The sequence below is a fragment of the Diadema antillarum genome, unplaced genomic scaffold (assembly GCF_040938485.1).
Source record: "Diadema antillarum isolate AM-2024a unplaced genomic scaffold, OU_Dant_1.0 scf00000024, whole genome shotgun sequence".
Taxonomy (NCBI): domain Eukaryota; kingdom Metazoa; phylum Echinodermata; class Echinoidea; order Diadematoida; family Diadematidae; genus Diadema; species Diadema antillarum.
Genome location: NW_027270913.1, coordinates 2,417,501 through 2,430,576, shown reverse-complemented (window position 1 = coordinate 2,430,576; position 13,076 = coordinate 2,417,501). Strand labels below are relative to the sequence as shown.

General features: G+C 36.9%; 1 protein-coding gene across 1 annotated transcript; it reads left to right on the top strand.

The window, feature by feature from the left end:
- The first annotated feature begins 273 nt into the window (after positions 1-273).
- On the top strand, positions 274-3,560 carry LOC139733067 (ubiquitin-like protein 5). The gene is made up of 4 exons (XM_071643912.1): positions 274-344; positions 1,487-1,569; positions 2,493-2,614; positions 3,457-3,560. Exons 2-4 carry the CDS (start codon positions 1,511-1,513, stop codon positions 3,498-3,500), a joined length of 225 nt encoding a protein of 74 aa, XP_071500013.1. The 5' UTR covers positions 274-344; positions 1,487-1,510; the 3' UTR covers positions 3,501-3,560.
- Positions 3,561-13,076: the final 9,516 nt, after the last annotated feature.

Here is a 13,076-nt window from a genome sequence, read left to right as displayed (position 1 = left end):
AAAAAAACAACCCCAAACAAACAAACAAACGAAAAACTTGTCCTTAGCGCTTTTACAGTGCACGATGAGTTCAACCCACACGTAAGCCATGAATGTTTTCAACCAATAGATGGCGCTCTGACAAATTGAAACGTTGTCTGTATGGATTCACTTGATCACATGTCAAAGACACAGAACCCTTTTCTAGATCATTAATTATTGTGTAAAAGTGTGTACATACTACAAAGCATCTTTACACGAACAACTTTGATCTTTGTCGGTTGGTTCATTCGGAAGAGTGAACTCTGGTGTCTAGATAATCCTATTGGGATTCACGAGTCCGTATCCTATTTCCAACGTAACTGGTATGTGCATTTACTATATACACTGTACGTTACTTTTCTTGGTTTGAATGGATGACAACTAGAACTTGATTTTGTCCCAAACACTCGCGCGGTGCGTCTTCCCGCATTCGTTGTGAATACATGCGCACGTAATAGTCCCATTCATTGACAATCAAGTCTGCGTACGCGTGAACGCATCTGATTCTTTCCACCTCCCTCATTATAGTCATACTAAAATATGATTGATATCTACAGATGTATGCTTAGATCTACATAATCTGCTGTTAACGACATTGACATAGCGGCAGCACCATATTGATATTTATTAGTAATAGTATGATCGAGTATCACAAGTAGCATTGTGAGTTAGACCTCAGGCTCAAGTTCGACCAGGCTCTGCCTGATTGAGCTGAGTAAATATAGATAAATTCATAGGCAAGGCTAGTTAGGGCCTAACTCGACATATTGCTCGATATGAGATGAGTTTAAATTAGATTATATTCCACATACTAAGAATGTTGCAATAGGATTTGTCCAGAGCTGATCACGTGATGAAGCGTAGTTTTGCCCATCACATCACCTGAGAAGAAAAGTTGGTTACACTCTATGTTGATAGTCCCTTTTGTTTCGCTGATATGCTGATCTCCACACAGTCCACGCAGTCCTAACGCAAGATGAGTTCATGCGAAATAAAAGTGCGTTGCACTGTGGACTATCATGTGACCTAGATCACTTGATAGTACACAGTGCAACGCACTTTCACTTTGGTGCCGCGCGGAGCGCGCAGCAAATTCATTGTTTTGTCATCTACGCGCACATGTAGCCTAAGACCTAAGGATACCGAAAAGACAGCAAAAAGTTTCAGATGTGGAATAAAATGGGAATTTCTAGGACCCTAGATGTGGAATATTATAAAGCAAATATCAACTTTTAGTTTCAGGCAATGAGACAAATCATCACTTCCTCGGCGATCTGAATGCGTACGCTACAGTATCTTTCCTCAGCTGCGCTTCGGAAAGATAGCTACATCCAGATCGCCTTTGGAAGTGATAGTTTGTCCCATCACCTTCACCATCATCGATTATTTGCTTGATACTGTACACAGTTGTTGTAATCATTCCATTCCATATCCATATTTATCATTATTTTTCTCTTGACAACAGAAGCCAAAGCAATAATTATCCATCATGATGATCGAAATCACCCTGAATGACAGACTGGGGAAAAAAGTGAGAGTCAAGTGCAAGTATCCTTTACGTTCATGGAAGAGATGATCATCGTCATTTCACTCTACAATCACAATGGAATGAAGAATGTTAATAAGTGTTTGTGATTGTCAAATATGGTTGGCTAATACACAAGGTAATGAAAATGTCTATAATCACCTCTCACAGAGCGTAGAAACTCCTATCTGAATTGTGCTTGTGGTTTAGGCATAGTCTTAGATTTAGAATTTAAAATTTATCTATTTTTTTTTTTTCTTATGATACTGGTACTCCGGTGAATATTCCATTGATACAGCCAAAGAAAGTACATGTAAAATGTACCGTGTATGTAGCACACTGATTGCAGAGATGTGTTAGGCCTATGTGTTCATCTCTGAGTCTTTAGAAATTAAGTACATTGTATTAATGAGAAGTGTTTATTTCCTCGATTTGTTCCTGACACATGTTAGCCCATTGAGAACGAGTCCCGAGTATTCCCGTTCAAGTGTCTATGGGAAATGTGTGTTGTACTTGTAGCAAATCAGTCCGTCCTCAATGGGTTAAGGGTAATATTTAGTTCATAACTTTAGAACAGATTACCTGATTTTCCTCAAACTTCACTAATGTGTTCTACTAATATGGCTGCATTCGCTTAGTTGGCCACCATATTTGGCCAAACTCCACCTCTGAGAGATGAAAAGCTCTTAAATTGACACAAGTATGAATGACTCCTTTGATGGTAATTATATTAATAAATGTAATGGATAAGTCAGAGAAGAACGTACAACTGTAAAAATCAGAAGCCTCAGACGTACAGATTCATTAGAAATGGAATATATATGGTTCTCACTATTACAAGCGTCTTTTTTTTTTTCTATGTATGGAGATCTCTTATCAAACGCTGTTTTGAAACTTGCAGGCATGAAATTCAGCTTTCCTTAACAGCATCTTTCCGCCAACTCAGCCAGGATGACACTGTTGGAGACCTGAAGAAGTTGGTTGCAGCGCAGACGGGAACAAAGTCGGATCGGATTGTCATCAAGAAGTGGTACACCATCTACAAAAATCACATCACGATACGAGATTGTATCCTTTCCAGACTGGGTGTATGTGGTTAATAAGCTCTTGATATGGAAGGGGGAGGGGGGGGGGGATGCAGAGGTAAATTTATAATTTTCATACTTTTTTTCTTTTTAACAGTGACTCACATACTTTAACATCAACCAAAGATGATATGGTTTCTTTGTGCAGTGTATTGAGTGTTTTGTTCAGTATCTAGTTAGAATTGAAATTGTAGTTACTATGATGCGAAGGGATAGAAGGAAAATGACAAATTGTCAATGGAAGATGGGAGAGAGAGAGAGAGAGGGCTGCATGTTGGAGAGTGTACAACTAAGATCCTAACAAGAATTCATGTGGCAAGGTTGTAGTGTCAGTGAATGTACTTGTTCATTTTTTGTGTGGACTGTACTTTGAGGATCAAGCAATGCATGATTTTCCAAACATTTCTCAGTGATGCATTTTTGTTACTGTAAAAGTGAAAATTTTCGCGGTGTTGAAATTTTCACGCATTTCGCGCAACCAGAAATTAGCGCGAAAATGAGAGCACGCAAATATTTTTGCTTGCCATAAGTTCCAGTATTTAAAGTCTTGATTCCGCAGAATTAAAAACACGCGAAACTCTTCTTACCAAGTCAAGTGCGAAAAATTAGTCGCGCAAAAATATTCACTTTTACAGTATCTGATATTGAAAAGAAGAGGTCCCAGAAGCTGGAAATTCACCCTTCAGGATATACCAGAGAAAATGATGAAGCATTTTCATTCATTCTGTTTACTTCTTAGGTGGTTACTTACATTCCTGTTTGATGAATAGAAATCACATTAGTAGAGAGATGGAAAAATTTGTCCTTGACAAATTTGTAATCCAGACGAAATATCTGATGGCGACAATCTGGAACTGTACTATCAGTGAGAGGCATCAACATCGACACTGAGGGGTGTGCGGAACCAGAATTCCTCAATGTCAGGGGTGCATTCCTGCAACCATACAATGTATATGGACTCTTGGCATGATTGAACTGCATTTTCTATTACACCAGCATCGCATCCTCTCTTGATCTGTTGGTGAAGACAATCGCTGGGGAAAATGGGAAAAAGTCAGACTCTGAATGGCATTGAAGTGTATCCTCAGCTTTTGGTGCATTTCCATAAAATGGATACATCTTGATTGCTGAGCAAACAAACAAAAGAAGTGTAGTGGACATGCAATTCTGGATGTAATATGGAATTTGGTCATTATCCCGGAGAAAAACTGTCAGTGAGCAAGAGACTTGGTTGGGGGTGGGGGGGGGGGGGGATGGGGAGGGAGGGGTGTTTCATCATTTACTTTACTGCAGGTAGAATAATTGTGAATGATGTGAAAAGTACATCTCAACAGTGCCCAAATATCTCGTTGGCAGCTGTGAAAAGTCTTATAACGATTGAAAGAGATGTTTTGTCAGACTTGGTGCATTGTGCATGTCTCAAGCACAGAAATCAAGAAGAAATGTAAGAAACAGTTTTTCCCAACAATGTAAAATACAGAGTAAGATATCAAACAAGTGGGCACTTGCATCTATTATGTCAGCTGTAACATACAGATGGCCTATGGTTAAACTTTGTGTGGGCTTACAAATGAGTTCTTACTTCCTTGTAAATATAGGTAAACTTTTGAATTGGAAGTGGACTAACCTGCTAACTAAACTTCCTGTGAATGTACTTTTCTGAGCTACTTGTTAATGGGATGAGATAAAAATGTAGTTTCTCTTGTTGTCAAAACTTCCTAATCGTGTGACAGTACAGGGGAATCCTGTTATAACAAGATCGTTGGTTCCGGGTGATTTTTCTCGTTATATCCGGATTCTCGTTGTATCTGAACATGTGTGAAAAGTACACATTATATCAATGTGCTCTGTTAAAAATTGGGTTACATGCATTGAGTAATATGATGACGTCATGTTGATGAACAGAAAAACAAGAAATGTGACTGGAAAATGCGAGAGCATTCTCATGATAATTACAATTATTATTATTATTATTTTTTGTTCTCGACGCTTGTTATGGAATGTTTCAGATTTGACGAATCATATAATCATGTCGTAGATGGGGCCTGCCTTTTGTTATCCACATATTAATCAATCTGCACATCTGAGAAGAGAGAGATGAGGAAAAATTTATGCAACTGTAAGTAAAGTCATCGCGCTATCAACGTTGCGTCAAGCGTATTACTCGCGTGGATGAAAACTGTGACTAAAAGTCCGAATTTTCTTTCATTCTATGACAAATTATTGAAATAAATCATGTGTATTGTGGTGAAAGTTTACATCACAATTTATACTCTCATTTCTTATTTCCTTCAAGGACACTGTGCCCAACATCCTATTTTTCTATCGCTATTACTGTAAAGTGCGATGCGCGAAATGCGTGATGACTTTATTACTGCCAGAGCGCCTTGTGCTTCCAGCTTGTTGCGATGCACCAGGTTGAATGCGTGCTTTGTGTGAATATTTTACCCGACGAGATTGATGGGTGAATGCCATTTACGTAAACAAAAACCAGGCCCCGGTAACTGTTGACCTGAAATAGTATTTCGATTAGTTAGAGTTGAGTTAAGTCAAATTTTAGCTTACGACCTCATCATATTTTGATTTTGACATGTAATTCAATTTCTCTCATAATCAAAGTTACGTAAATGGGGTATCTAACTGAGCAGCTAAGTTTGTGAAAGTAGCGAATAATAGCAGATTTTAAATTTCTTCAGGGTTCGGTAACAGTTGCAATCAAACTCAAAAGCAATTTACATTGTTACAATCAGTTTTTCTTATCACAAAGAAATTTTGAACATGTTCAAAATTTCTCCTGAAACCTACAATTCGCTATGGTCGCAAACATTAGTTGCTCACAGTTGCTCACGCAAATTTATTTGGGACCAGACGATTTATCTCGTTATAAGCGGATTCTTGTTGTAATCGATCTCGTTATAACGGGATTCCCCTGTATTATCCTTACCGCTGAGAGTATCTGTAGTTTCCTTTCATCAATGTCTAGTGTTTCCTATTAAGAGCTTCTAGGACTTTTATATAATAAGAGTAGGTCCCCCTTTTTTGTGAGGAGGGGGTCATGTTTTGGATGTAGGCTTACTGTTTTCTGTGAAATAGCAACTGGATATCCTTTGTTTGCCACCAAACAGCCGTGACCATTGCACAGTGTTTATGGAAGTACCGAGTAGCTGTTTTCTGACAGAGGGATTCAGTTGCCTCTATCCACAGCAACTATCAGGCAGCGTAACAGCAGTACAACTCTGTTTAGCTATAGTGTATGATGTGTTTGATGATGTCCAATTCAGATTAAAACTTTCCTCCTTTCCTCCCCTGGCTAAATGGAAGTCATTCCCATGCATGACACACAAACATGGGGTGTTCTCCTCTACTGTGTGTCTTTAAAGGGGTGTATCCCCTGTTGTTGCTTTTGTTTTCTCTAATGTCTGCATTTCACCATTTGTGACCCTGCATCACAAAGCGAACAAAATGTCGCCAGACATGATTTTTAGTTAAGAGTAGATTCTGAGAGAGCAGACTCTAAGCTTTAAAATGATGTATAACTCAATTCAAATGGACTCTCCTAACCTGTCTAAATATTGGAAAGAAAGGACACACTCTGGAATGTGTGAACTGAGAAAACAGGCTCTGAAGTACAGGATGTATTCAAGCGCTTAATCTTTACCAAGCTATGCTAGCTGTGGGATGAATGGAACAAAAAACAGGATGTTGACCACCAGAGCAACAACAATGAAGGGATTGAGCATGCTTCATTAGGACATTCTGTGCATGATTAATGCCAACTTACAATGCAGTAGCATCATTCTTTCCAAAGTTATTGGAGTTGAAAGTGAAGTGTATGGACAGGGTTTTTGAGAAATGGGAAGAGGGTTCTATGAGAAACAACTAATCACACTATTCCACCAAAAAGTGTTCGAGAAAAACTGCTGAAAACACAAGTTCCTGTTTGTTTTATGATCCCAAACTTTAATATAATATAGAAAAAGACTTGCTCTTTCAGAAAATATGAAAAACTCAAGATTGGTTAGGTTTACCCATTTCACCTATTTCCAGTCCTCACACAAAATCACTGTGTGCGACTTTTTGTTCGTTTTGTGATGCACGGTCACATTTGGTGTCACGAGAGGATTATGTCTTTATGTTGTCCTGAGTCTGTCTGTGCATGGTTCATTTTTATTATTACTCTGTGTTATTATTTTTACCATGGTGATTTTAGAATCACTACAAGAATTATGAGATATGGTCTTTGCATGGTACCTTAGTTCAACATTGTCGATCATGCTACAATAAGTTACAGAGAATTTCCGTTTTGCACAATTGTAAATTGATATATTGTTCTTGTACTTCTGCTTCTTCTTCTTCTTCTTCTTCTTCTTCTTATAATGAAGTCTGTCGTAACAGGCATTTTCTTTCATTTTATTGAAATTGCAGTATAGCAGAACAAATAAAGTATATGAAGGTGTATGAATAGTTATTGTGGGACCTGAATTTGTGCTTTGTTGTGACCTGGTTCATGACAGCAGGAGTACATTGTGTTTTGATGGAAGTTTTGTATGAGTCAAAGCACATTACATTGTATTGGTTAACTTCACGCTATTTATGCCTTGTATGATCAAAAAAAAAAAAAAAAAAAAAGAAGTCAGATTTGAATTTACTCTACAAGTTGATACAGTGCAACATTTTGTGGGAAATTTTATTGTACCTTTCTTTTCATCTGTTTGAACTTTGTGTACATCTTGCAAGGACTGTACCAACATTTTGGCTCTTTTCAGGCCTGGATTTAGACTTCAATACTAGGAGATAGGCAACCTTGCCTAAGTTGGTCTTGCTCACATCAAAAAAAATTGAACAAGTGGAAGAAAAATTCTACCCAGGACAATAATAAATATGTCTTACTTCTATTGTATAAGTCAGAGGATTTTTCTCTGGTACCTTTGTACTGTATTTGTCTTCGAGGTTGACTGTATCTTTTAAGTCAAGATGAATTTTGGACCACCCAAGTGCACCATCATTATCAGGAAAAAATATGATGAAGCATTTTGTTACACCATATAGTCATGGCGAATTGTGCAGGTCTCCTTGAATATTTTTTTGTGAGTTCAACAAATGCCCTTTGATTTATTACTACAATGTATTTTTTAAAACAAATATTTTGCTGCTTCAGAATCTTGTAAGACCTAAAGTTTAGTGTGAAGAGGGAAGTTTGTAAATTGTATGAATAAATCCCAAATGTATTTCTAAAGATGTACATGTATGTATCATTGCAGTTTGCACTTTGCATAGACCAATCCATACAGACATACGTACACACACACACACACACACACACACACACACTCACACATGTATATATTTATATATCTGTTGTATGCGTGCATGTGTATGTGTATACAGGCCCGTGATATTCATGTACTTGTATATTAATAATAATAATAGTGGCTACTTGTATAGCCCACAGGTCCGTCTTTCAGTGCTCATGGCACTTCAAAAATTAAAAGATAGATATATACATGTATAGCCATGTTCAAACATGACAACGGAGAAGAAAATGGCAAACAACAAACAAACATATACAGATAAAGAATACAATTGTTCCGAACATTATAGACAGGAGTTATAGTCCTCGGTGTGACAGGAACAGACAGGTTCTAAGTTTGGATATAATTGTTTCTGTAGATGACAGTTGCTTTAACTGAATAGGTACATGTAAGTGATTCCACAATTTTTAGGGAATATTATTGTGCATTGTATGCAGAAAATAATCTAATGAAAGGCATTTTTCATAATTCAAAAACTTGAATTAAGGATGAAAAGAAAAGGACACAACACACACACACACACAAAATACCTGACCCAAACACAACTATCACTGAATACTAAGAAGAATGTCTGCATTTCTATTGAAAGAAAAGCAAACAAGAGGAACAAAAACACATCACAGATATTGGTAACTTACTGGTTAAGATGCTTTTATTGTCCTACAGTATGCCTTTCCACATGCTATTACGTGAATGTGGATCACTATCCCGTACGTACACATTAATTCATACATACATTATGCATACACATGTACATGTATCCAGTACATTTTATTTCCTCAGCAGAAGATATTCGATGATCAGTCAAAAGATATACACTTTCAAAAGTCTGGAAGAATTAAGTGAATAAGAAACACCCCTAATGGTGCACGACATACAAACACAGCTGTACAGTTGATACATGCATTCAATTTGGTGATCTGGTGCTACAAGATGGACCCAGCAAATTATCAGTGTACCAGGCTTTGCCTTTCTGATTGTTTCACAGTAATGTTTACATTATACACCAAGAAAAAACTCTAAAATTGCAATCATATTCTTTTCTGGGCACATGCATATTATGCTATTCCAGCTATAAGGTTAGTGAATCCATGTAAAAACTTTGAAGATATAGTGGTTACACCATTAATCTGAAGAGAATTTGTTGTGTGGCCCCAAGCTGGGTATGTACCAGGCTTCATGAGCTTGTAGTGTTGGTGTGAACAGGTTGACAATTTATCTTTTGACATGACAAACAAACCCTCTCATAGTTGACAAATTTATTCATGTATACTCTCATTTCTAATCTGTAATTTATAAGTTTGTTCATACTCTCACTTTCTCATATAAAACAGAGAATACATGTAGATCTAATCTTGATGTCATATTAGATCCTTTAACACCACATTATTCCTTTTTCTCTTTTTGGCAGCTGACATTACTCCAAAACTGCAAAAAAGGAGCAAAGAAAACAATCATATCAAACTCATTGAGTTTGAATTTTCCGCACTGAATCTAATATCACATTTGCAAACAAAATTCTCATGAATGGGGAACACTATGGGACTGCTTTTTAGCCCATGCCAGCTGAAACCGATCTTTAACTTTGCTTGGAAGTGGCATCAAAGCCAAGCCACTTTGCAATAAATAGGGCAAGCATATAAACCCCGACTTTCAGTTCAGATCCTTGATCTTAATCTTGCTTTTAGGAATGAAAACATCAATTGGATGGTAATGAAAAAAAGCAAGAACTGAACCCTTGAAAATATTGAGGGAACACTTACTCTCTTGAAAGAACATTTCCTGAAGTGTGACATTATTCTATGATCTCTACAAAAAAAAAAAAAAAAATTGTATTGTCTATACATTGATACACTGTATAGGATTTCACTTTCAAATTTCAGCTGGGGGTGATACGGCATGCCAAAAATGAGCTTACATACACACAAGTCAGTTATATGATGGGAAACTGAAGCAATCCTATACTCCAAATCTCAAAGTTTGGTTTTAGATGACCATATCTCACAGAAATAGGACATTGTTATTTGCTGAACATGCAAACAAAGCTATGCTGGTTAATTCAAATACTATATAACTTCTAGAAATTATAAAACTACAAACAAGAACTGACAAAGCTGCAGAACTAATTTGTCCAACATACAAAAAACAAAACAAAACTAAAACTAATTCTAAATTCCATTAGAAAGTTAGGGGTGTGCTGGGTACTCGTCCCTATTGTAACATCTCGTAAAAACCTATTTTGAATTTGAGTTTTGATTTAGTTCAACTGGCCACTTGGAAAGCAATTGAATGCTTATATGCTAGCAACCACAGGACTACTGGCTTTTTAAAGTTCCCACTGAAGTACTGGACACTGAGGATACATCACATGGCCTTGGGGCACTACTCTACTGCTGATGGACGTGAACCAGAGACCTTCATGTAGAGAGTCCATGGTCTTATCCATAGAACCGCATGGCCGTGAGATGGCAAAAGAATGTACCTACATGCAACCTCATTTCCAGTAAATCGAGTTTAAAGTTTTGCAAGGGTACAACTCTTTTTCTGTTTTTGTTTAATACATGTACTTCATATCTTAGCCAAAAATGACCAACAGTATTAACAATATATTAAATGCAAATTGATTTCACTAAACCCCTCATTTTGGGCCATCTCTTCCACATTCTCCCACCCCCACAAAAAAATGAAATACCCACACATAAAAAAACAAAATAAATCTACCATTAAAGAGACAAAACAGTTTACAGCGGAGTTGCCCCTTGTATCTTTTCAAATACATGTAGGTGTGAGCATGCTTACCTTTAACACTAAAGTATATCACAGAAGTTGCTGCCTATATATTTATTCATAATTGCACTTTGATAAATAAGAACACTAATCACACTGTCTACACACTTGTGGTAAATGCTAGCACAGTACTAAAACTCACAGAATTGTATTCTGGAATGATTCAAAGCAAATGATTTAAATCTCTGCTACGATACACATAAACCCACTAAACCAACCATGCCATAAGTGTAATCATAACTTTTTGCCAGCTGTTCTACAAATGACCAAAAATACTAGAACTATAACCTCAAATACTGCTACACTCTGTAAACTTGGTGACATGGCCATGCTATAGCAAATATCCATATATCATCAATTAGATATGACTGTAAATTCCTTTATACTGTACAAATTCACAGGAATTTCCTCTGTACGTATGACTCGAGTGATACGTGATAGGAAAAGATACATATGACAAAGAGAAAGAGAAAGTGAAAGGGGGGGGGGCAAGGAAGTGTGTGTGTGTGTGTGTGAAAATGGCAACATGGGATAATGTATATACTAGGATGTGAGAAAATGCACAGAAACAGGAATAGAAATGGAAATAGAGATAGAAGTAGAAGTAGATGCAGAAGTAGAAGCAGAAGTAGAAGTAGAAGTAGAAGCAGAAGTAGAAGTAGAAGTAGAAGTAGAAGTAGAGAAGTAGAAGTATAGAAGTAGAAGAAGAAGTAGAAGTAGAAGCAGAAGTAGAAGTAGAAGTAGAAGTAGAAGTAGAAGCAGAAGCAGAAGTAGAAGTAGAAGTAGAAGCAGAAGTAGAAGTACAAGTACAAGTAGAAGTAGAAGTATAGAAGTAGAAGAAGAAGTAGAAGTAGAAGCAGAAGTAGAAGAAGTAGAAGTAGAAGCAGAAGCAGAAGTAGAAGTAGAAGTAGAAGTAGAAGTAGAAGCATAGAAGTAGAAGAAGAAGTAGAAGTGGAAAGAAAAAGAAAAAGAGAATTGAAAATTAAATGGTGAAGGTAGGTGAGGCAGAGTAGAAAGTGGGAGTACAGGTGAGACTGGCAATGGACAAGACAGACAATATGCTCTGAAGAGGGCTGAATTCTGGAAAACCGGAGTCAGACATCACGAGTAGAGGTGCAAAAAAAAAGTGCAAAAGTGGGACTTACAAGTACGCGGGACTTGTAGGGGATTTGATTTTTCGAAAGACAAGATTAGATAAGGTGGAAAGAATGAGGTGGAGAGGAAACGCAGCTAGTAATCCTGACTGATGAAATGGGATCATAACTTACCCAGTTCCATACTGAATTCTGAAAAGCCCATAGACTTAATGTACAGGCTACCAGGTTCCTGTACAGAATGGGTTAAATGAGAACATCTATCTATCTACATAAATTATAAATATATATACCCTGCAATTAAAAATACAGAGTCATAGGGCAGTGACTCTTATCAAAATAACACAGAAGATGTACACAGAAGATGGTGGATTATATTATGCCAAATAATTCTAAGATAACAGAAAAGTATCAATGTTTACTGCAACTATTGGGACATACTACAATTTAACAAATGAGAACCATCTACTTCATAACCACCATATATCCCTATATTTCAACAAACAGTACCACTTGTACACTTAATTTGTACTGGGCAGCATTGTACAATTCTATACACAGCCTTACGACAGATACCGGTACATTGTATTAAAATACAGCTCAGCTTCTACTCTCAAATCTCTTCTTCAAAATAGAATATATCCATTACTGTTTCTTGGAATGGCAAACCTCAAAGTTATCACCAGGCCCCATCACAAATATGTAACAATAATCCACAAGCGCATCTTCATTTGTAACTTTAGAGTAACTAATAAATGGCAGGTTGTTCTACTAGTAAAGCTATATGTTAGGGTGTGGCTTGATCTAACAGCTCTAAGGACTAAACTACAACCACAATATAGTAATATTCATTGCCACGTAGCCTGTGTTATAACATGCAGTGTCGTGCAGTATGGTAAGTATAATTTCATAGGTGCACTGACCATGCAAAAATATACATGTCTGTCCACTTTTAAGATGAAGGACTCTGAAAATGTCCTCATTTACAGCCTTAATAATACACCTTCTTTACATTTTAGATACAGCAGCTATGAGTGTCTGTTGGATAAGATGCATTTATAGGAGGCTGTGACAGGGTGTTTGATCTAAGTTAAGCACTTACTCAGTATTTTAATACGATCATAAGTGCTTTTGTGTAGAACTCATTTATCCAAATCAAATCAAATCAAATCAAATCAAATCAAATCAAATCAATCAAATCAAATCAAATCAAATCAAATGCTTCACCTTATCTCAGCTTATTGATACCCAT